The following is a 25,447-nucleotide window of genomic DNA, read 5'->3' on the forward strand; positions in this document are numbered from 1 at the left end:
TGGCAAAGGTGATTAGGGACTGAACTGAACTACAGGTTGAGTATGGAATACAGCATTGCCCCAAACTTTCTTACCTGTCCCAAATAAACAGCCTTACTGTTCTATTGCTTTGCACGTTGTGTAGTCATTCATGGTGGTATACAAATGGCTACTTGGCTTACTTTTTGCTGGTTTGCCCTTTGGTCTGCCTATGCATGGTGCAAATAGCTGTGCCCTGTCAAGAGCAGTGAAAGCCAACAGCCCATGCTGGAGAGAAAGGGAAGTCTCTTGGTCCTGCAGTGTGGGCACTTCAGAAATCAATGTCTGCCAACAGCTGGTGTATAAATAAGTGCAGGTATCTGTCTAAATTGAGGAACAGTGGTGAAAGCTTAGATTTTTTAATTTTTTTTAATGATTCCTCTGTATTTAGGTGAGATTTGGGCTACACACCTTGTATTTATCCTGCCCAGAAAAATTTAAGAGTCACAAAATGGCTGCTGTGCCTGGTGATGGAGTTGCTCTTGACTATGAGGTCCTTCAGGCTGTTTTGCTGGGGAGGCACTGAAGAGCTCTGCTGGGACGGCTGCTGGGCTCTGAGTTGGGGTATTTGTGTGATGCACACACACTTCTGTCATGCTGCAAGGACAGCACTGGTCAGCTCTGTGACAGACTGAGTATGCAGAAAGGGATGTATTTCTGTGCCAAAATCTGCTTTGCAATGGAGGGTGGTGCATCAGCCAAGCCCAGAGAGTTGGGATTGTGCATGGGAAAACAGGAAAAGAGTTACCAGGTACCCCCGTTTTTGGATGAATTTGCTTGAAGGTTTAAAATAGCTACTTCTTTTAGAAGTTCGGGCGCTTTCACTCTTCACTTTGTCATTTTGTGAAATACTTTTCTGATTTGGGATTTTCAGCTCCTTAGGGACTGAGCTCTGGTTTGTGTTTCAGCTGAGCCCAGAGGGCAGGAAAAATGCAGAGTGTATTAATTGTGCATCGGATTTTCTCTATGATGTTGTTTTTTCTCTAGAGATTTGGGAGGGGTAGCATTAAGAGCTTGTCACTGTGTTGGTTTTTTTTTGGCATCCCGCTGATTTTAAAATGTATGGGTTTCTCTTCAGTCTTTTACCTACAGATTGCAGGGTGCTCTGAGGCCAAGGGCAAAGTGACTAAAGCAATTTTGGGTATGGCCCATTCTGGATATGTCTCCTTGCAATAAAGTCCTAGACAGATCCATGCCCCAAGGAGGGTACAGACAAGGGGAAGCACCAGCAGAAGTGACAGAGTTCAAATACCCTGGGGTGTTTTGACTGCCTTGCCTTGCTCCTGTGGTTCACAGCAGTCAGAGGTGCAACATGTAACTTCTGAACGTAGTTGGGTGGCACAGAGCAACCAGGGCTCTTCTGAGGGAGTCATCAAACAACTGATTTCTGTAATCATCAAACAACAGATTTCTTAGTTTCCACTTTAGTGAGTCGGAGGGAAGAAGAGGGATAAAATAATGGGCAAAGAAGGGCACAGGGTTGAGGAACCATGCAGAAAGGGAAGATATGTAACACTGTCAGTTGAGAGAACAGACAGGTTCTGCTGTTCATTTCTGACGATACTACACAAAAATCTTTGGTGTGGAATGACAGGTAGCATGGGCAGTGACAGCCAGAAAGGAAAGGGGAAAAAATCCTGGTTTTCAGGCCACTGGAAACTTGGGGTCCTCACCTATTTTTCAAGTTCAACACAATACAGCTGAAAACACTGCTGAAAAGGCAAGTGAGTAATACCAATTACCAGAGAATTAAAATAGAGTTGAACTGTAGCCAAACCAGTGAAGCTTTTTAGATGTTTCTATATATAAAAAAGATATTTATAATCACAAAGTGTTTATCTTTTTCCCCTCCTTCTTCAATTTGGCATGCTCTCTTCTTCCCTGCTGTAGCCTTTCATCAGAGAACTTAAGCTTTGCATCAAACATTAATAAAAAGAGAGAGTGGGTTTTTCTTTAAAAAGGCATTTTATTCACTTTAATATTTTGGCGGGGGGAAAATAGTTGAAACTAGAAGTTTGGCAGAGTTGCATGCCCAAGCCATAAAATTCCATGTCTTCATACTCCTGAAAACCAGATTTGATCCAGCAAAATTATGAGTTATAAACAAATCTTTCATTACCCCACTGGTCACTGGCTGTGGTCAATTATAATTTTGAAGCTGGCATATAAGCATCAGATGTTTGGCTATTGTGTGTCTTTGCTAATCCCCAACCCAAGTGAAACCCTTTGGCATGACACATCCTAGAATTTGTTACATTTTCTAACAATGGCACATTTTGCATTTCATTTGTGCTTTTCCATCCAAGAACCTAAGAATATGTTCCCCTCGCCAAAGAACAGAGTAATTAATCATCAGGGCTGTTTGTAAGGAAAAGGCCTGGCTGTGGGAACAGAGTCATAGATAAAGTAATAGAATAAAATGTCTATATCCCACTGCATAAATCATTTGGAGAAATATCTTCTGTACATACTATGATTTTAAACCATTTTCATTTTTTGTTTGTAAAGTTATCATAAACCAATATTTCCCCCCATACTTAAGGTATGTTTTCACAGAAAAATTATCAAATTCATTTTTAAAGATGCCATAACGCTGGTTTTGCTTTATTTCTTGTTTTTAGAAATCTTTTAGAACATTTTCACATCTGTTTTCTGCAGGGAAGACTCTTCCAATTTTGACTTAATTTCTATCCATTAAAATTATAAAGAATAATAAAAAAAGTGAGAAAGATTTCCAAGAGAGTACTTACTAAAATATGAAGGCAATCCTGCATTTTAAATCCAGGTGTTGTACTTCTCAAGCTCTGTGCATCCACAGAATATAAATGTTGATCACTGCACCAAGTGTTTATGCGAGTCAGCCACTGAGCGATGGCAGGAGAATTTGAAGAGCTTGTTTGATAAGCTGTTGTTGCTTTTCATTCCTTACCTTTCTGCTTTGAATTCTTCCCTCCCTTTTGCTATGTCAGATGTCCTGCTCTTTCTCTCCAGGGCACTCCTTGTCAGTTGTGTTACCCTCTCGTGACCTTCTACACGTGCACAGGGTTGTTACAACTCTGGGACCGGAGCCAGAGCTGGAAATTACATCTGTTCCTGCTCCTCTATCTCCAGCATTCAAAAAGGCTGTTTGGGATTTTGTTCTGATGCTGCTGCTGTGCACAGAGGATGATCCTGATCCTGGTTTAATTTGTTGTCTCATGGCTGTGGTGGGCAAGACTTTTGGTCTTCATTTTCCCAGTGTGTATTTCTGCTTTTTCTTTTGAATAGGCTCACTGAACCTGTGTCACCTCTCTTCTCCCAGGATGTGTTTTTTTAGGTCTGTGTTGCAAATATAACTTGTAGACTGAACTGTTTGTAGGGAAGAGATAGATGGGAGGAAGGAATCCAAGGCAGTTTGGTGAAGCTAGCAAGATGGGTGAGAAGCATTTTCTTTTGGATGAATTGCCTGGTCTTTCAGTGCTCCAAGGCAGAGATGTTTGTGGGGCTGTGTCCTAACTGAGAGAAACAGGTTAAGGTAGCCATTCTGCTCTGGTTCCAATGTTGTACCTATGGGCTGAATTATTGGTTGGTAGAGTTAGATGTCATATATTTTCTGAGCTGGGAAAATAAGCAAGTCATTCCCTTGAAGAAAAACACTATAAATATGTACCTCTTCTGTAATGTATTTTGCACAGTCTCCTTGGCCTATAAGGGCAGAATCTCCTGTCTGTGCTTAAAAGGAAAGAGTAGTAAAAACTAATGGAAAAAACACGTTTCCTACTCTGGCTTATTTTCGAAGGTAATTGTTGCATACCATGCATTTGGAGATAAAATGAAATTTAATCATCATAAAGAGGTACAATTCCACTGCCTGAGTCTCCACCTGTGTGTGTCCCAGAGTGACTGGGAAGGTGATGCTATGAAAAGCATAGCCAGAGCTAAGTGTTCCCAGGCCTTAGGAAGGGAGCAGAGCTTGCTCTCCAAGCTGGACCAATGCATCTGTTACCCAAGGATGGTAATGCAGTGTTTGCTCTTGTAAATAAATTATGTTTTTTAGCATGACAATGATTTTAATGAATAACTATATGCCTTCTATCTACTCCTGAGTGTTTAGATGTTGTGGCAGAAAGTGACTTTTGTGCCTGAATGAATGTATATGTAAATCATTTTATCAGTAGCTTTAGTTTTGCTCTGCACCATAAAAATTCACTGCTCTAAGGGCTTCTGCATAATGGGCTTTTGAAGCCTAAACAAGTTCGTTTGCTGGGAGCTGTATTTACAAAAATTCAGTCAGCCCATCAATGACACTTCTAACATCTTGATACTGTCCATTATTTCAGCAATTGGCAGTGGAATTCCCCTTAAAGAAAAATCCTGTCAATGTTTTGTCTATCTCATTTATCTTTTTGAAGCCTATCTAAGAATTCTGAGATACCCTTAGATACCATTTTCTAATAATTTTGTACAGGTTTGGAGTAGTTTCTAGGAGGCTTCTTTGGAAGCCTCTTGAACTCCTCCTTGGGCAATTCTCCTAGGATTTTCTGTAAGAATTATCCCTAGGTGGCATTGTAATTGACTTGATATTCAGAAGAGCTAAACAAAGGCCACTTCTGCTGCATGAATCATCTGTGACATTGAGTTTCAGATGTTGCTTGTCTTTGAGCTCTGCACACAGAGTCTGTGTCATGGAATGTCCCCAGAATGATGTGGTGGTGGCAGCAAAGTCATCCATACTGCCTGAAATTACATCAGACATCTCCTTTCCTTTTATCCACTACAGGTGTTCTCTGCCTGCCGGACAGCTTGAACCTTCACAAAGACCAGCAAAGGTCAAACAAGCCTGGGGAGGTGCAGATGTTCAGCCAGTCAGAGCTAAGGACCATCGAGCAGTCTTTACTCGCTACGCGTGTGGGGAGCATCGCTGAACTCAGTAAGTACAAGGCTGTCGATAGCATTTGGATTTCTTTCCTTGAAGGAAGGCAAAGCCAATTGCATTGTCTGGTTCTGCAGAGGAGAGGTGAGGAGGCATATGTAATGTTGAAGAAAGCATCTAGCTGTGTTCATGCTCCAGGGCTAGTTTGGAAGCTGAAGCCATAGGAGGAAAGTAGTCTTGTGCAGACTCATAGCAATGCCTATGGTTTGTTTGGATACACTGCTCTCCCTTTTATAGGTGAAAGATACTTTATTTCATCTTCCCTATGTTGTATTTGAGACCACCTCACAGCCTGGCCGGGCTTGCAAATGTCTGTGGTATTGGTGTTCTATCTCATTTCTTTAGGATGTCGGTTTTATTATGGGCAGGCAAAAAGCTGAAGGCTACAATAAGTAAAAGAAATATTGTCACTTGTTTAAGGCAGAGCTAGTTCCATGTGTGTTAGATAAGATCCTGCACTTGCCTTTCCTTCTCCAGTTCCTGCAGAAGACAGCCCTACACCCCAAACCTGCACCAGAGGAATTTACTCCTGAAAGATAAATGATTTGATATTAATCGAAACACTTTTTGAGAAATATGGGAATCTGTGATATTTGTGAAAATCTGAAAGCTTGGCTTTTGGCACAGATGAATGTCAGCGGCAAATCCCATGTACATCCTTATGTGATGTGGAGATAAATTACAAGTGCTTTCTTTAAACCTTTTCTTATTAAGAGAGAAGCATTCCAATCACATGTTTATGGTCTAGTTAGATATAGAAAGCTATAATGTGGGAAAACAGGAGCATTCAGACAAAAAAGAGTGTGGTTTTCTTTCTGAGGTTTGTGAGAAATACTATCAAGGGTTTTTTTTTCCCTGAGTTCTGTTATGAAATTTTGGGGAGAAATTAAAAAAATATTCAAATCCATGGAGATATGGTCTACCCAACCATTGTTTTTATTACTGAATTGTGTGTTGCTAGCATCGTAAAGAACATGTATAGCGATCTGATGTTCATTGTTGGAACACTTTCTGTAGCAATGCAAGTCTTCTCTGTAGCTCCATCATAATATCATCACAGTTCAGTGTTGTGCTGTTCATGAGGCATGTGGATGCACCATGGATGTTTCTCTACAAGCCACAAGATGAATTTCTGTTTTCAGCTTGCTAATTTTAATTTGCTCTGGTAAAATGTCAACAAGCCAAGAGCACTTACATGCCTCAGTGTGAAGCATTGCTCTGTCTCTGGAATCAGGTGTTTGGTGTTATTCAGATTAAGTAATTTATGCTCTTTTATTTCACGCACATGAAACACACAACAGTACAGTCTGTGTGCCAACTAAATTATGCATGAAGCTTTCTTTTCCTAAAGTACATATGGTTGGGTTTTAACAAATAAGTAATTTGTGGGTATTTCAGGGTGGGTGTTTTCTTTAATTCTGGATTTTTCTTGAACCTTTGTACACACCCAAAAAGCCAGACTCCTTAGGTAGAGCACCCCCTCCCCTTTTAAAATCTGATTTCCAGAAATCTGACATCTCTAAGTGTCCTACCTTAGATTCAAATGCTTGGTTGGTAGGGTTTGATTTCTGTACATCTGTTGACTGCAAACACAGGCAAAACAGTCTTCACGGTGGCCAGTTCGAAGAACAGAGTGCATCAGTGGGAGTTGGATGCAGTTGTGGGAGAGGCTGGCACCTCCAGCAGGCTGGTAGCCCTCCAGAAAGCCCTCAGGCCAACCATGGAGGGATCCTCCCTGGCCACTGCAAGCAGATGCATGTCAGGGAAGCAGCAGTGGGAGGAGTGGTAGTTGGCAAAGCTTGTTAAGTTGGATCTGCTCAGTTGGGTGGAAATCTGTGCTGTGGAGCAGTGCTGGTGCAGAGTTCAAAACCGAACTGTGAAATGTGACAGGAGGTGGAGTGTGTTGGTGGGCAAAGAACTCTGGATTTAGAGGAGAAATCTTGAAATGAAAGGAAAATGGAGGGGTGAGGGGATATGAGTAGGTTTGCTCTGTGTTCAATAGATGAGCCAGAGGTTACAGCAAAACCTGTGCCATGGAGGGCAGATGGGAAACTGCAGCCTTGGGGGCAGAAATGCAGAACAGTGGTGAGAAGCTGGGAAGAACACCTGGGGTTTGTAAAGATATGGAGGGAGTAGGCAAAGCAGGATTTATTGTTGCTTTGGTGGCATGAGGGGGGTGGAGAGCTTTAGAAATAACGTTGTGGCGAAGAGGATATGGCAAGCACTGGCATGGAGAAAGTGAGATATGAGGGAAGGATTAGATGCAGAAAAGCCCCTGCTCTAGTGGGATGAATAAAGGTGATGAGGGAGACCTTGTGGATAGGAGGGAATTAAGAGGATGGCACTTGTGAAGAGGAGGAGGAGGAAGAGAGAGCAACCAGAAGTGAGGGACAAAGTCAGAAGCTTGGCCTGTGGACCAACAGAGTGGACAGTCCCCAGGCATGTGCCTGCGGTGTCCTATCAGCTTGCCATATCCCAGGAGCCAGGACTTAATTTCTCTTCTCTTCAAAAGAGCACTTAAAACCAGGGACAGACTGATCTTAAAATAAATCATTTTAATTTTATCTCAGGGAAAAAAAGTACTTAAAAAAAGCAATTCTAATTGAATGAGATTTCCTGTAGTTTATTGACATTAATAATTAAAGTATTGCAAGTACACAAAATAACTGGAATTAAAAAAGTGCCTGCATACAGAGGAAAGGCTTCCCCTGCTCTTGGTTCTACCCAGCATCCTTTCATGCAGCAGTGTGGAAGCTGCTGAGCTGCTGGAGGCTTTGAGACTGGCAAGTCAAATCTGTCCCCTGAAAAATGACAGCTGGCAAACGGGGTCTGTTTTCTGCCCGGCACCTGTATTTCAGCTCACGTCATCTTAATTTCTTCACAGTCTGTCCCAGGTGAAAAATAGATTCACAAGGTGAAAAGCCTTTCATGATGTGGTACCTTCACCTTGCCCTACTCGTGATGGCCATCATGCGTCTGCACCCTTTGTTTTTTCATGTATTCTGTCAGCATTTTAGAAAAGACCATTTGGGTGAGGTGCGTTTCCCTAGGGGTGACAGTGGGCAGGAGAAAACTGGGGAAAGGTGGGATGGCAGATCTGACTGTAGAGGGAGGGCAGCACCCTGTGGGAATGCTGCAAAGGAGGAGGTCAATCCAGGCTGCCATTGGCCAATCCATGCTGCTCTGGTCCCTACGAAACCCTGTGTGCCTGGTGCTTCTGCTCTCATCTCACAGGCTTAGCAGTCAGCAGGGTCTGGTTCTTGCTGGGATGGCCCTGCCCTGGCTGGTGGTGGCCAGGTGAGGTAGTGCCATTGGCCCTGAGGCGCTCTCCTGAAAACAGGAAGAAGAAGCGACGTTGCTGACTTAGGGGAGGAAAAAAAAAATGAAAGGAGGGTTCATCTCCAGGACTTAGGAGAAGAATGTAAATAGACACCTAATTCTGCGCTGCAATTACAGCCACACTGTGTGATTCCAAGGCAAAGGCTTAAAAAATTAATGTGAAACCTTATTCATTAAAATATAATGAACATGGCACAAAGTTAAGGAACAACAATAAATCTGGCCTATGTTATATTGGCATTTAGTATTCGGGAATTGTAATTGCCTACTACAGTGTGTTTTAAAATAATGTAATTTCATTTGAAATGCTTGTTATGTAGAGAACATTGGGAAGAACTGAAGCACAGCAAAAATAATGGGATTTTAAACAGTATTTCACTGTTGAAACTTAGAGAAAATATGTCACAGGACCTCTTTTTCCATTTCCCCCCAAATTTTTTCCCCGAAGTTTCCTGTATTTCTAGACCACACCTAAAGGAGAAGGGGAGTAGATCTGTTTGGCTTTTTTTCACAAAGTTTTTGGGAGTCTTCTGGATTTCTAGTTCTTCTCTTTCATTTCTTCCCCCTTCATATGAGGAAAAATAAGTAGACCAAATAGAAAAAGACAGAAACATAAGGGAGAGCTTTGGCTGCAGAGAGATCCCATGATAGTGCATTTTGACCTTGGAATATTTTTGCTAACTTCTTTATATGCATGTTTACAATCCACAAACATTTATGTTATATTTGACTACATAATGCTCCAAGACACCTATTCATCATCCATCTAAAAATACTGCTGCTGGTTTGGAGGCCAAATGCAGAAGGGATGAGGCTCACAACTGAAGGTCATTGCTGTTTTGCTGCGTGAAGGAGGACACTCTTTCTCTTGTGTGTGTACATAGGTTGTAACAAGGAAGAGCAGACCTTTTAAGGTGCACTGGGCACCAATCCTGACACCGAGAAATACCTTCTTTCACTGCCTTGGGGTAAAGACTATAAGGTGTTAGTGTATGGCCGAGCTGGGACTACCATCCTGTGCTGATGTGCGTGTGTAGGGCTGTAGAAGGTTATGTCTCTTAAGCATCACAGAGGGATAAACTGTGATTTAGGATGTCATCCAAAGCACGTCTTCATGTATGTCTTCAGGTTAGAGCAGAAACCTGTTTGGGCCTTGCTTTGAATGCAAAGATGGCCAGTCTGATAAGGCTTTCCTGAGTGAGAAGTTTGCCACTCAGGCTTGTGCAAACCATTGTGACTGGTGGTGGTTGTATTAATCTGAATGTTAATCACAACTAATAATAATTTTTATTTTAAACTACAATAATCTGAAGATGTGGATGCAACTTAACACTGCTGAGCTCAGAGGTGTTTTGCTTTTGAATCGCGTTTAACTTAGAGCAGTTCCCAGATGTGATGTTCAGGCTGGTATTTCCTCTCAGTCACCACTTGGGTCTCAGCAAGGTTTCCCTTTTTGCCATTGGAAAAACACCACCCTTCATCCCCTGTTTTCATTCCACGTTATCCTCTCTTTGTCTCTGCATTGCTGAATGTATATATTTCCAGAATAATGGCCTCCCAGTAGTTCTTGGCACACTTTTAGGGATGAAAGGAAGGGTTACTGCTCAAGTGTAAGTAGGAATGTGATTGCACATTCTGATACTGTTTTTCATTTCTCCTCGCAGCCCCAGCTGAGGAGATAAAGAAAGTAAGCATCCCCTCCCTTGCCTTTTCATCTAGTCTCATTCCTCTGCAGCCAACTGGAAGGAGCACTGTAGGAGCCCTACAAATTGATTGATGTGCTCTAAGTAAGAGGTTAAACCCAGGCTTAGAAGCAAATGCCAGGGTAAAGGTGCTTGCTGGAAGGGTGGCATCTGAAGGAGTGTTGTCACAAGTGCTCTGCTTATTTACTGCCAGAACAAAAGCCCTGCTTGTCAGATATATTTCTCAGACTGAGCTTCACTGTTGAGAAAGACCAGAGCTTATTCCCTGTGAACAGTTTGGTTCATGCAGCACAGTGCTGAGCTAAGCAGAGGTACTAGCTGAAACCTGCAATTCAGGTGGTAGTGCTCCCTTCAGCGTAGGGTTGGGCCATAGGCTGACAATCTGTGCATCACCTCTCCAGATATGGTGTTCCTTTTCCCAGTTTTCAAGGGCCTTCCAGTGGGTTGTTGCACATGATCTCTATGTCCTAGCTCTCCCACAGGTTTCTGGGCCTCTAGTTTGCAAGTCTTTCTTGCTGCTGCCCACAACTCATCTGCTCTGTGTGTGAAAGTTAAAAAGAGAAATTGTTGAGATGCACCTCAAAAGAGAGAACCCCCCAGCAGAGAACACAAGACAGACTAATGCAGTGCTTAAATGCTAGTTAATTTTTTGCCTTCATCAAGGGCTAACTGATTGCAGACTTCCCTAGCTGCTACCCCATTCCCCTTGCAGCCCTCTGAGTCACGGACCTCAGCCTCCATTGGCTGTCTCTGTGCACAGAAAGGGTTGTGGATTAGTTAATAGCCCCAAACAATGTCCTGCTTTTCTTCTCTTCCCCCTGCGATACCTACTGTCATAAACCACAAAGCAATTTATTTATTTATCAGTTGAAACAAAGCATGAGGGAGGATAATTTGAAAATACTAGTCTACACCCTACTCAGCTTTTATCTTTCCTTCGACTGCCCTGTTGACCAAGGAAGTCCATTTCTGTCCTGGGTTACAGGGGCTGAACAGGGCCAGCTCTTGCTTGTCTGGGTCTTCATCTGCTGTCAGTGCTCCTCTGGGGGCTCCCCAGGTCCCCCACGGGTGAGACTCAGCCCTTGTTGCCTTTCTTGGGGGGTGAGCCCAGGTTGCTTTTATTCCTCCAGGGCTTCTACCTTCTGCATTTAAGCCCCACTCGGTCTGATGGTTAGAGGCAAAAGGCATCGCTGTGGTGAGTGGGGGATACTGGAGTGCCAACTCTTCTCCAAAACACCAATGTACATCACCTTTGTAGTAAAGATTCCTGTTCACCCCAAACCCCTGCATCACAACACACTCGGGATTCAAATGGCATTTTCCTTTCCTTAGGTTTGCATCCTCCCTGTCCCTGCTGTGCCAGGCCAGGGCAAACATTCTTCAAGTGGCCTGTTCAGCCATGGGGGTCTCTTAAATTCAGAGTGTGAGGACATGGGTCTATGTCAGGCCAAAGAAAATCCGGGAATGGTGGTCCATAAGGCAGTGGTGGTCTGCAGAGGGAAGGATCTGCCTTAGGTTGGCACATGAATAGCTTATCCAAGTCAAAGCTTGTTTTGTTTGAAGTTGATGTGGCTTCAGGTGAGTAAAACACAAACATCACGCTTGCCACGTTGGATTGGAGATTTTGAACAACAAAAGTGTTGTTATAATAGGTATGTGAACTTGAAAAAGTTTAATTATTATTGTGGCTTTTTTATGGGATGTATCCAATCCCTAATTTATCAGTCTTCAAAGGCTTCACAACACTAAATTTCATACAAACACTTACTCTGTAATATAAATAGAAGCTTCTTGTGATGGTGAGATAAGTGAAGATAAAAAGGTTAAATGATCTGTGGGAGGCCACAGGGAAGCCACTGCCAGGAAGTGGGCTGCTCACATCCCAGTCCTGTCTTCTGAGTTCTGGGTTTGGGACCACAGTTCCTTCTTTTGCTTTTCTATGGGAGAGAGGAATGGCTTTTAGGAGAAGAAGTTGTTGCCTGGGGTAGCAAATTCACTCAGGGGCACAGTGCAGACCAGCAGAGATGGCAGAGCTGGGGAGGTTTCTGCAAGGTGAGCTCAGTGGTGAATTTTGTTGCACTCAGGATGCCCCACTGAGTGTGGCTTATGCACCCCAAGTGCACCCGCAGCCTGAGGCAACAGAATGAGGAATATACTGTGTGCCAAGAACATTTTACCTTTATGTTTGAAAATACTTTGTGCTAAGAGCACTTAAACAGTGAAATACATTCTAAACGCTTCTGTAATGTGCAGCCACCCTAACTCTGTGAACGCTCTTTTCCGAGTACAGATGAATTGTCATGAGTTAATGATAGAAAACCTTCAGTAAATCATTTGAGGATGGGTTTTGCTTGAGCAGTGTTTGCTCTGCTGACTTTTGAAACGTAGAGATTGTTGTACCACCCGAGGCAGAGGAACATGGAAGAACAGCACAGCTGAAATCGGGAGCGTAGGGATATCTCAGGCAGCCGACTGAGCGGATGGCTGGAGGCAGCTGCTGTGGTACAGGAGACACAGTTCATCTACTCATACTCACCTGCACTGATGTGCTTACAGGTGTATGCGGGGGGAACTGGAGTAGCGAAGAAACCAAAGGCAACAGGGAGATAGAAAGGGAAAGAAACTTAGCTACTGTTTGGAAGGATGCAGAATGGCTGTGACTGCCAGGTAGCAGTGTGATTAAATAGACCGATGGTTTATTTATCAGGATTATAGTTCAAGTTTTCAGTAGTTTCCCCAGAGCTGGTCGTGAGAAAAGCCATAGATCCAAGACTTTTATACTGAAGTATGAAATTAATCCAGGTCAAGAAAATGAGTTTTGCATCTGGCTCACATGCTTGTAAGGGAGGCAGACTTCGGAAACTACTGACCATGACATGAAGTTGACACCTTCCTGATGGATACTCCTTCTTTCCATGATCTGGACAGGACACAGGAGGATGTTAAAAACTCTGAAAGACAGACAGAATTGCAGTCTGTGGCTCTCTGGCCCCCTCTTTGCAGGAGAAAATGTTTACTCAGGTAGCACAGCAGAGCAGTAACACTGCTGCTATCAACATGCCCCACCACAGGACATGATTCCTGAGCACAGACTACACACACAGGACTCATGTACAGCTGGAAGGATGACCAGACCCAGCATTATAAAACTGATGGGTGCTGCCAGCAGGATGCTGTTATGCTAGAAACATGACCTTCTGCTTCACCGTGTTCTGATGGGACATCAGATGAAAAGAGAGCCGTGATGGAAACAGATCCTCTTCTCTCCCCTGGATTTTGAAGGAAAGACACAGGTCAGAAAACTTTGTGGCTTGTTTTCAGTCCACAAAAATATCATTGTGAAGTTGTTCTGGTAGTTTTAGAACACGTTTTTGGAACAAGAAAAACTCGAGGTAGGTGTCATAGGGAGCAGCTGTGTAAGGATCAGTCCAGTGCCGTTCACCTCAGGGTTGTGGCTGTGCAGGCGTACACCCAGCTGAATAGTTTTGCCTATGGAGGTTTATCTGTTTGAAAGCAGTTAGTCTGCTCCTAGGCAGGCAGGATTGCATGATCAGGTCCATCGTGACAGATTAAAAAATCCCACAGGAAGCTTCTCAGACACGGGCAATGGGCATCTGTCATTTTCTCTCTCTTCCTCTTCTTTGTGCTTCCTCTGTTCTCCCCCTTCATTACAAAATTGAAAACAGATGTGTTATTCTTTGAACATTGGGCTCTAAAATAGTAAAAGCATTGATAATTGCTTTTGCTGAAGCCAAACACAGTTAAAAAAAGAGCTTCACTGGTCTCTGCAAAGAAGGCTCAAGCTCCTCACTTGCAGCTGAATGTTGTTGTGTGTTGTATACCATCCCGATACAGATGGAAGCAGCTTCACTTTCCCTGTCACATCATATATTTGGTTTGAAGTCAGTGAAGCTGTTCCTTAAATATTCAGTATTGCCTTAAACCAGACCCATGTCAAAACATGCGCATTACATAATATTTTCAATCCTTAAATCAAATGTATGTGGACCTTGCATTCACAGACTGTGCTGAACTGACAGCAGCAGCAAAGGGTGAGCCCTGCTTTAGTCATGGAAAGGATGAAATGCTGGCAGCTACAGTGTAGGGATGGTTTTGTGGCTTTTTGGTAGCCAGTGTGCAAGGCATGGCATTTCTTCTCTGGGCTAACAAGCTCCAGTGTGGAGCCACGTTCCTGGAGCCCTTCCCCATCTAGAATCAGGGCTGCAAGGCAGTGCCAGCCTGGGGCTTGCCACTGCCTTTGCTGCCCTCTGGGAGCCTGTCCTCTAGTTGTGGCTTCCCAGTTTCAGCAACAAAAATGTCCTCAGATGTCCCCCCACTTTGCTGTTCTTTTTCTTTTCTCTTATGTTTACCCCACGCAATGTGGTGTCTTCATCTCCCTGGCACTGCCTGCAAATCAGTTTGTGCGTTGGCTCGCCTGGCTTATGCTGCATAAATTATGGAAGTTTTCATTTAGCTTAATTTTAAAACAAAACAAAATTGGCAAGGTCTCTTGTCAGGCACATCAGCTTGCGGTCTGTTCTTCAGGCAGTGGTACAGGAGTGAGGATTTGCTCAGTAGAGAGCAAGGCAGGGATCCCTGCTGAGCCCCATGGGTCATGATGCCACAGCCCTCAGGAACTTCATCCATGGAGTTACAAGGTCAATGCAGCTGCTGTGATTTTTATTTTTGGTGTGTTTTATTTGGAAATGGTGCACTCAGGAATTTATTGGCCTTTCAGATGTATCCAGTTGATACAGATAAGACATATTTTCAGGGCCAAAAAAGATGCAGAAGGGCCAGCAGTGCTGCAGGCAGGTAACCTCCCATTGCAGAGCCTTTCTGTGCTGCACACAGCTCTGAAGAGTAGAAATGGCCAATGTGAACTGATAAGGGGTAGCAGGACCTGGTGAAAGGGCCACAAATTGAAGGTTGCCCTTGTTGTTCAGGTATACCATGGCTTTTACAGCTGGCAAGGAGAGTATGTGTAGGTTGGGTTTCCCAGATAAGACCTGATCTGGCTGTTTGCTAGAGAGCAGACCAGTGGGTCCCATCATGAAGGTGGTTTCACGTCCATAGGTGCTGGAGTGCCCTGACTGGAATCAAAGACAGTTTCAGCTCTTGGTGTATTCTTTGGAAGGAAATGGAGAAGCAAAAGCATACGAGCAAGGAACAATAGAAAGAGCAAAACTTCGTAGGGTTTGAAAACAGCACACATGCACCTACAACCAGATGTTGCACTATGCTACATTTTACAAAGTTTGCATAAGTGCTACCATACAGCCTGTGCGTGCGCCTGTCAGCTTCCTTGTGCCTTCTTGGCACTGATCCTGGAGCACAGATATGCTAAGGCATAGTCTCTGCCCTGAAGAATTGCACTGTAACTGGATCTGCTGGAGAAGGCAAAGGCCACTAGGGCATGTATTGGATTGTTTGAGGTTACGCTGTGGAATACAGCAGATGAGTGATTCCTGTCCTGCCTCCAGTGCTTGTTGGGTGCCAATGTCACGATGCCATTTTTTATGCTTACTTACTGTTCTCTGTGAAGCTTGATGCTTTACAGGTATTGATTATTTAAGCTTTGAGTTGACTCTAACAAAGAAATATTATAATAATTTTAAATATAGAAATTATTTAAACATTATCAGAGATAGCATAGCAAAGGCAAAAGCAAGATCTAAGCAAATCAGTTCTTAGTATAATGTAATTAAATGAGGCTTAAACATAAGAAGCATTAATTCAGCTTTAATGGTATGAGTTGGTTTGGGTTTCTTAAGAAGCAGTTGATGAAATACAGAATAAAAGGGTGAACTCCAGGTCCTATTGATATGGATGGGAGCTTCGCCATTTAGCAAGGCTTCAGTTCTTCCAGCCTTCCATCAGCAGTGAGGCTTAGCTGCCTGCCCTGCCCATGTCATTCTTGCTACTGCTTTCCCTCCTTATTCACTGTGTGGCTTCCTCTGGTCCTGGACATGTCATTGAAGTCATGGCACACCAGCACTCAGGGAGGAGTGGGATGAAGTAATGCTGCTGACAGAATCTGGGCCTAAGTTGCATCTTGATTTTTAGTCATCATTCAGTACAGAAGTCAGAGGCATTCTCTGGTGCCTGCTGTCTCAATCCACTGAAGTAGGACTGGCCATATGCTTAACTTAAACCACATGCTTCAGTGCTGTAGTGGCTTAGGTCTGAAGAGGCTGAATTTAGTGCTTTTTCTCTGCCTTTGCTATTATTGTTAAAGCTGGATGTTGCAGCCAGGACTTCTATGCATTTTTTTTTCCTTCTGGAGAAAAAGAGGAATTTACTATCAACAAGGCTGCTAGCAGTTAAATTGGCCTCTGCTAGACTTGGCAGTGCACATCTGCTGTGACTAGAGTGGGCTGAGTGAAGGGGGTCCCAAACTTTCCTGCTGCTTCTGATTGTCTGCAGATAATTTTGTGCAGGACTGGGGAGTCATCTCAGCAGAACATTTGTTTCTGCTGTCGACCTGACCTGATCCTGCATGCTTTCTGCATGCACAGTTTCTCTTGGAAATTAAAAGCATGTAAGGCTGCAAGATTGGTCCTATCATGGCAATTTCCTGGCAGAGGGAAAAGAAACTATTTTTAAATGAAAGCTTGGAATCAGAAGAATATTGCAGAGTGCAGCAAAAAATTGTGTCAAACCCCTGAAATCATGGACTCTGCAGTTTCTTCATGCCAGCAGTTTTCTTCTCTTCGTGGTTTTAAGGCTATGTTTTTGGAGGACAGGGCTGAGATTTTTCTGTGAGACGTTTCTATTCTCCCCTGTACACATTGTCACAGCAGAAGCAGTGGCATTTTCAGTGTGAGTCAGGCTGGAGAGAGGGGATGTGCTGTATTAACAGGGGTGGGATTTCACAAAAATCTGTAGTTCTGCTATGCACACAGTCAGAGTGGTTCTCCTTTAAGTTTGCCCAGGATTTCATTATCCCTCTCCCCCACCCCCCAAACTGGTTTTATGTTCCTACCTTGGTGTACATTTTAAACTTTTCCTTCCAAGTTTCAGTACTCAGTGGTCACTTAAGAAAAGCAAATAAGAGAAAGTGCATGACTTCTTCTTAACACTGGCAAATTAAGCCCTTTTTTCTCCATCACTCACTTTTGTATAGCTTAAGAATGACCCAAAGAGCTCTTGCTCAGATTTTCGTTTAAAACAAACCAACTGATTTGATTCGAGATCATTATTTCCCCCAAAAGCACTCTCAGAGTGATTTGAACATGTGAAAACAGGCAGTTTATAACCACAATTGTTTCCCAGCCTTTGATAGAGTGGTCACTAGTCAACAAAGGTAAAATTCACTGCCTCAGAGGGAGATGCTTTAGTTAATTAGTTACAATCAGTGTTGTGCTAAGAAACTCAACTGTTGCATGCCCAAATATTTGCCTGCTAATCTCACTTGCTGGCTTTGCTGGTCTCAGTCCACATGTTGTGGCTGTGTTCCCATATCTGCCCTGCGAGGTAGTGACCCAAACCACACTGGCACAGGAGAGATGATGAGCATCTTCCTCTTTGGCCGTTTTATATAGTTTGGAAACCTGAGGGGCTGGGTAAAACCTACTTCACAGGTTTTGCTTTTCTGCTAGCATGAGGTTTTTCAGGCCTAGTGTGGTCTTACAAATTATGATTTTGATTGCACATTTTTGATACTGTCTTTTAACAGTATATTTTCCGCTTTTTTCTTCACCCACCTGCCCATTTGTATGGTCCTAAAGAGCTTTTTGTGTTACTTAACTACTTCCTTCTGCATTCCAGGGCACTGGGTTTCCTTGCCACTCTTTGACCAGTAGCAGCTTTTGGTGCTGCTCTGCGTTATCCCCACTGGTCTTTTTTTGGAGCTCCAGGGTTTTGGGACCCTCCAAAGGCTGCCAGGAGGTAGCTGTGTTTCTGGCCTCAGCATATCAGCTCTTCTGGTGGTGCTGAGATGCGCCAGCCTACTGCTGTCCACACCCCATATTTGCAGAAACGTGTCTCCTGCAGACCTTTGTGGGCTTATCTGCAGCCTGGGTATGTCACACCACACCATGCAAACCACCAGGCAAAGTTCAGCCTGGTGATAAGCAACACACAGGATCCTGTCCTACCCTGTACTGTTGGCATATGTGAGGTTAAATGGAAGGTAAAAACAATCCAACGTGCCTTTTGGTTTGCAAACTCAGGGGAGGGGCAGCTGAAAAGCCTGGCATTTACCCAGCTTTGGCTTTTTTTCCAGGCGACCTGGTGTCTCGAGCAATGCACCACCTCCAGCCCCTCAATGCCAAGCAGTATGGGAATGGGACACCAATGCACCAGAAGCAGGGATCGTTCTACTGGGAGCCGGAGGCTCTGTACACCCTTTGCTACTTCATGCACTGTCCACAGATGGAGTGGGAAAACCCCAATGTGGAGCCATCAAAAGTCACGCTGCAGACTGAGAGGTAAGAGCCACTGCACAGTGCTTAACGCTGTGGTGAAGATGCTTTGTTAATAAATCAACCTGGCTGGCTAATTGCTAATTACAGCCTGCGCGTGAGAGGCTGCGGAGCAGTCTGATTTGGTTTAGGATCACCTCTTTGAAATCCGTTTCTCTTGCCGAACTGCTACATGGCTGAACCAATATATATCAAAAGTGACACCCAGTGGCTACATACAGCAAATTGGTTCCAGATGTGCACTTGGGAGAGATTTCCTTTTCCTTTCGTTGTTGCCCAGCTATTCTGTGTTTTGGAAAAGAAAATGAGAACTTCTCTTTCTGGCCTAGCAGGTTTGGGTTTAAATGTGGGGTTTTTTTCTGTGTGTTAATAGGGCTCAACAGCTGCGATTGGGGAAGTGGAAAATGAATAGAGTAGTGTGTAGAAAGGAGAAGTCATTAAAGATGCCACACTGAGTATCTGAGCACAAGAGTAACTTCAGGGCTGTCCTTGCCGGAGACATGGCAAGTCCCAGCTGTGCTGTTGCTGTCCCTGCCCTGCGGATGGCCAGGGCAGGGGAGGCACACCTGGAGCCCTACCCTGACTCAGGATCTGATGCAAAGTGAGGAGATGCCACTGAACCCAGCAGGCAGGTGCCCAGTGCAGTGCAGCTCTGCACCCAGGCACTGCTGGCCAAAAAAATAAATCCATGTCCTGTCAGAAGTCCGGCAAACCCTCTAGTAACACAGGTCTCCAACTGTGTACTGGGGCACACTGCTATTTCCCTGCTGCACATCTCTCAGCCCTAAACCAGGTGTCCCCAGGACAGAGAGGAATGGAATGGCTGGTGCTTGTAAAGTGATGGATATTAATTCTTTAGGATGGGTATTTTTGTGATTCAAATGTAAGCTGATTTGCCAGGCTGGGTTCTGCATTTACATCCCAGTGTATGCATTAGGGTTTACATGTGAGCCAAACTGACCTGCACGTGTGCCCCAAGAGCTGTGCACATGATTTGGGGCTTGGTAAATGTTTCAGTATGAGGTCTGCATCTCAAAAGCAGCAATTGAGGATCTCATTGTATGTGTAGCTGTAAATGGTATATAATATGATATGTTAATTGAAATACTTTTGTATCACTCACAGAAGAGAATATGAGATGAAACTTTGGCATTAATGATATTACTGGGAATTTTGCCATTTGCTTTTGGATGGCATTTTATTTCTTTTCAGGTCTGGGTCGCTACATGAGCATGTTTGTCACTTTTTGTTCTGCTATTTCCAAAGTAGAAAAAAACAGAAGGGAATTGACAAGAATCCAGAATTTTCTCTTTTTTTCCTAGATTATTTTTAATTTCATGATTTGTCATCCAGCCTTGCTATTGTGGACCGGCTAACTCGTGTCCAAGAGTGGTTATTATGCACAAAAAAAGTTAGAAAATTGGAAAATACCCTCACCTGATCTGTAGTCCCCATCTGTGGGACTAATGCCACTGGAACCAGAGGGACTGTAGGGGTGAATATTGCTGAGCCTCTCACTTTGTAAGACTTCTTCAGACTTCCCTGTGCAGAAGTGAAAAGGGCAGGAATATTTGAAAAATCACTTTCAGCATTTGCTTTAGTAGGTTTTCCTTTCTCTGAGGTTGCCTTAATACAAGTCCTCTGCATTGGAGCACTTGAAATACCAATTATTTAAAACAATCATTCTTTATTTTGAATACTCTGTCTGGCAGGACATCTTCCTTTGGCAGGGCAGTTTAATGACTGTGGTGTGCGGTTGGGGCCGGAGCAAGTACTCACTGTTATTGCCAAGAGCTTGTGGTCACTTTTGGAAGGAGCAGATACATCTCCTGTTGCCTGATCACACATGCGTTAGTACTTAGTGCTGGAGTGATGGGAGTGATGCAGAGCTAACTGTGAGCCTGGATATTTCCATGGAGTTGAGGCCTGGAGTGTCACCAGCTGGATGTAACCATCCTGTACTGCTCAGAAAGGAGAACAGTGAAGCTGACTCCTCTTCAGTGCTCTGAGGAGCCTTGCTACTCATTTCCCATCTTTTGTTTTGAACATGTAAGCATGCTTTGTGGTCCATGACTTACTTCTGGTGGTTTCAGTTTCCACGATGTTTTTTTGTGCATTGCGGGGAGATGGGTTTGTTAAACATAACACTTACATGCAAAATACTTGTAAGATTTGTGGTGTATCGGTGTGCCATAGTCCTTCTCCAGCTTGGCAATTGCTTTTATTTTGGAAGAAGCCCAGAAGGAAGCAAGGAGGTCCAGGCATCTTTCCCCATCCTTGGCCTCTCTGTGTCCCTGCTGGTGCAGAGAAGCCAGGACTGCGAGGCTCTGGCTGTAGGCAGTATTGTCATGGAATAGGGGTTGTCCTTGGCTCTTGTGAAGCCAGCCTGGCTACTGACTTGGCCACGTTCTCCCTGACGGTGCATGCGCAGGGTGAGAGGGTTGTGGGATGCAGTCAGAGAGTTCTCGCAGCACTTGCAGGGCTTGGTGGCACTGTAAGACCATCCCATCCTTCCCACCCATCTCCAGCCAGCCTGGATTTTGGCTCTGAACCAGGTTGAATTAGGGAGCTGCAAAGGCTCCACATATCCTGAAGGGGCTGGATATGGGAGGAGAATTCAGTATGGTGGCGTTGCTGCCTGGCTTAGCACTTTCCAGCTCGGAAAGCAGTACCTCCTTCTGAGCCTTGGGGAATGCATAAAATGGGATTTTTACCTTTGAATAAATCTGGCACTTCATTTCTAAGGAGCCTTTCTCTGTGTTTGCTCTTCATGGAGGTAAAGAAAAGAGAATATGATATGCTTTTAACAGTGTTTGTCTTTACGTAAAAGGGAAAAATGATGATACAGCAAAACTTGTTGCAAGGGGGTGGGCTGCTTTTGTGGGAGGGGGAGGAGGTGGAAACTGGCCAGGATCACTCAAAAAACCTGGAAAATATTCCCCACTTCCTAAATGCCAACAAACCCAACCATAAGATGGATGTGTGACACCCTCCCACCCCAAATTCATGTTCTTTCAATCTGGTCACTTTGGCAGAAACTCTCTGATCTTTTGGCACCAACACAAAACCAGTTCTGATGACCACAGGTACCATGTAGATGGTTATTTTGGCACGCATGGGGAGGGGGTGGACCTCCTTGTAGGGTCCCCTTTCCTTAATGCACCCATCCGGGATGTGATGGAGCTATTTATCTCGTGCTGGGTGTTGCCTGCAAAAGCAGTGCTCCTTCAGTGCCTCCACCTGCAGGCTGCTGTGGGCTTTTTAGATTTGTTCATTCTTTTGCTTTCCTGGGAATTTAAAAAAAAAAAAGTAAGAGAGAGAAGGAACTGTAGATGAGCCTACTGTTTCCAAGATTTCTTTCTTTTTGGTGCTTCTTAGTTTAATAAAAAAGATCTGTCTCACGGTTGTGTTTTGCTTCTCAGCCTCTATAATGTTTCTAAAATTATTACAAGTAATTTCTTAAGCACCGGAAAGCTCAGAATCTGTATTTGCAGATTTGTGTCATGTTTTTTTCCTTAAGTGGTTCCTTACCCACTTTTATCCACAGCTGTATTGACAAAGTCCTCATTAATTCCTAACTTGCCATGTTCCCCATTAACAACTCATTGAGAAGCTTTGGCTCAGCAGCTCAGCCAGTCCAGAACCACCCATTAATTCTGCTCACAGACAACAGAGTTCCTTCTCCAGCGCTTAGTCTACTGCTCCACCTTGGAGGAGCATTAATTCCTTGTACCACTTGGCAGCCATGAGCTTTTCTCCTTGAGTCTTAATTGAGTTGATGGATATGTGTCTGGTTTTAACCTTCCTTTTCCTTTTCCCTAACTACTATTCCCTGTATGTGGAGCAATGCCTTAGGAAACTCCCATGGGCTATTATTGTTTGCTTTTTATCTTTCTACCTGCCTTGCACACTCACGTGGACACACACATAAAAAATACATGCCCTGCATATGCATATGTGTGTAAATTGTAGCCTGTAATCACTCATGGTTAATGGAAAGAGTTTGGCTTATCATCTGAGTTTTATTTCATGCTCTGGATAGTTATTAGTGTACCTGGCTAGTTAATGTGATGCAGCCTCCTTAATGAGAGGAGTGTTCCTCTGCTATAAAATAACATGAACTCTTTCAAAGCATTTCTGCCATGTCTGCAGTACAGATTGGACCCATAAAGCAATTTCAGTGAAAAGATAACTAGGTAAATGTGTCCCTGGCTTAAATTATTATATGGTACGAACTCCATGGGTAGGGCAGTCTCCAGCAAAGACTAGCAGAGAGCGAAGAGAATAGTGAATGGGAATGCTAATGAAAAACAGATAAAGCATTGGGAATATGGAAGTCCTGGCATGAAACCTGAGTCAACCAGTATGCAGAAGGAATTACACATACTTGATGTGCCAGTATGACATAGTCCCATGTAACCCTATCTATTTTTATCTGCTGTTTAATTGGAAACTTCACATGGTAAAGCCAAAGGCTTGCTGAAATCAAAGGTAAAACCAGGGTTACTTTGACTGGGAACCACTGAAAAAAACTCCCAGTGCATCCTTACATAGATCCTCTAGGTTTGCATCCTAAATAGCAAACTTCTCTTTTTAAAAATCCCTTCAGCAATGGCATTGGCAGCTGCCTGCAGTGTGTGAGACAGCATGTTACAAGAAATAGTTCAGCAGTATTTGTAGCTTGGCTGTTACACAGCATATCCTTGCTGGGGTGGGGTTGTATTCTGTGTCCAATTTATCAAGCTGAACTTGCGCTGTCCATAGGATGGCTGTAGGACTTTTTAAATAGAGAAAATTGTGTCCAGCCCTGTGAGAACAGCATGGTAGCCAGGTTGTTCTGTGCTGCACACCGAATGCTGGCATCTCCTCAGGGATTTATGCCATGCCAGTTGTGTCAAATCTGATGTCAAAACTGCCAGTGAAATATTTCCCCATTGTGGTTGCTGGCTGAGTCATCACTTTGACTCAGTTGTGTTTCAAGTCTTGGCCTTTCATGTTCTTCATGCACGAGAGGCCAACAGGGACAGCTCTTTCCAGCACTGAATGCAGGTTCAAAAATCATGATTTGCAGGTACCCATGTGTGGACTCTGGTACACAAATGTGTAGGGGTAAACCCTCCCTCTGCCTAGGTGGGTCTCACTGAAGCTTGTGTGAGAGCAAGGAGATTTGATCCTTCACCCTGAACAAAATGCAGAATTGGCTTTGTTGAGGCTGGCTGCTTGGGTCGCTCTTATCTGGACTTTGGCTGTGGCAGAGGAGTTGCCTAGTGTGGAGTAGCTGCATGAACTCAGCGTGGAGCATCTGTTGGCACTGCTGGGTCTGTGGGAAGGGTTGGCACTGGCAGCTTTTTGAAGGCGTTAAAAAAGTATTTGCTCTCTCTGGTGTAAATATAAATGAGTTTTGCAGCCTAGAAACCCATCTGCAATATGTACTATACCGTGGATGCACTTCTGTCTTTCAGTACTGGTAAAAATGAACTAGCATTGCATATATAGTTTCATCATATGTTCTAAATGAAATCTGTCAAAACTGTGGTGACTTTTCAGTTCATGTGTTGGGATTTTCTTTAAAACCACCCATGAAAACATAAACAAGCTAAACAAATGTAAAGAGCGTTTTACAATGTTAAAGCTGCTGACTCATATCTGCAAGAAGAAATGTCCCTCTGCCTTTATCTAGATAGGCTTTTACTTGTAAAAGTACAGTCTTATGCTTCTGAGAAGCACCTTCCAGTCTTACTTGTTTGCTCTTGAGAATTCAAACAGCAGCAACCTGCGTGTAGCAATTTGCCTGCCATTGCCACAAAGCTTTGCAGTCAGCACTCCTTGGCTGGAGTGAGAAGAAACAACACCTACAACACTACCATCCTCCTCAGTAGCTAAAGGATCCTGCAAACTGAAATCATCCAGAGCAGTTGTAACAATTGAACCAAGTTAAAGCAAGGTCAGGTCTGTTCAGCAGTGTCCACCTCACAGCTGGTGAAACTGAGGGACAAGCAACAGAGGGGGTAGCTGTAGGAATTCACATCTGAATAGGATTAGCCCTCAGGAGTTTTCATGTTATCACTGTGATGCAGACCAGACTATCAAGCCACTCCTCTCCCTTAAGTTTGATTTAATATAGGCAGTGAATGTGCGCATGTGGTGGGGTAGGTGTCTGAAAAAGAGCAGTGTGAAGTGCCCCTGGAAATAGAGAGGTGTGATTATTTGGGGAATCTCTTCTGTGCACTGATGAGCTCCTGTACGTGGAGCACGCTGCAGGCTTTGCTGTGAGCAAGGGGCTGGTGGCCTGTCCAGAGTTGGTGAGCCACAGCAGTGTGGGAGGACTGAGCTTGGCTGAGGAGCATTTGAAGTGTGAGGAGTGTGCCATCAGGAAGGCAGTTTAAGTCTGCGCAACAGAGGAGGTGACAGGCAATAGTTCCTAGCTGGAGACTCTCATCATCTGGATGAAACGACTGAGAAGTCACCACTACACTGGGAACTGGGAGAAGAGAAAGACAGGACACTGCTTTCCTGGAAAGGAGGGTCCTGCCAAAAGGATGGATTACTCTCTAGGGAAGAGGGAGTGGCTGGGGAGGGGAGGGGAGGAACTGCTCCAGCTGTTGGGAAATCGGGAGAGAGTTGTTTTGTGTAGCAGCCCTGCTCTTCAAGAACTGGGCAGAAGGCAGACTGTGAAGCTGGTCACCCTGCAGAGATGGTAGGGATGGTGAAAAACTGGGGCCAGGGATTATTTGGAGCTGGGATTTGTTGGGCTGCTGGCCCTAGTGCTTTGCAACTCCAGCATTGCAGCAAGTGGTGTCCAAACAGGAGCTTCATCCATCTTCTCACAGACCCACGCAAAAATAATGAAGCATCCTATTGCATTTTATGGTGCACATTTCTCATGGTCTCTCATCTGACAATTTCTCCTGTTTATATACAGGTATACTGCCACCGATAACAACAATAACAGTACTACTACCACTAATAATAATGCAAAAGCCTGACTTATTGCATATGCATGACAAGGCTTTTAATATCTCTGTTGTGCCACCAAGTTAAGGGAGGGG

General features: G+C 44.0%; 1 protein-coding gene across 1 annotated transcript in view; it reads left to right on the forward strand.

Annotated features, from left to right (window-relative positions):
- Positions 1–25,447, forward strand: part of ABTB3 (ankyrin repeat and BTB domain containing 3) — a 171,590-nt gene that overhangs the window by 95,147 nt on the left and 50,996 nt on the right. The window contains exons 2-3 of the mRNA XM_071551653.1: positions 4,778–4,927; positions 18,200–18,404. Of these exons, the coding sequence (XP_071407754.1) occupies positions 4,778–4,927; positions 18,200–18,404 (355 nt within the window). The remainder of the gene's footprint in view (positions 1–4,777; positions 4,928–18,199; positions 18,405–25,447) is intronic.

The sequence above is a fragment of the Pithys albifrons genome, chromosome 3, assembly GCF_047495875.1.
Source record: "Pithys albifrons albifrons isolate INPA30051 chromosome 3, PitAlb_v1, whole genome shotgun sequence".
NCBI lineage: Eukaryota > Metazoa > Chordata > Aves > Passeriformes > Thamnophilidae > Pithys > Pithys albifrons.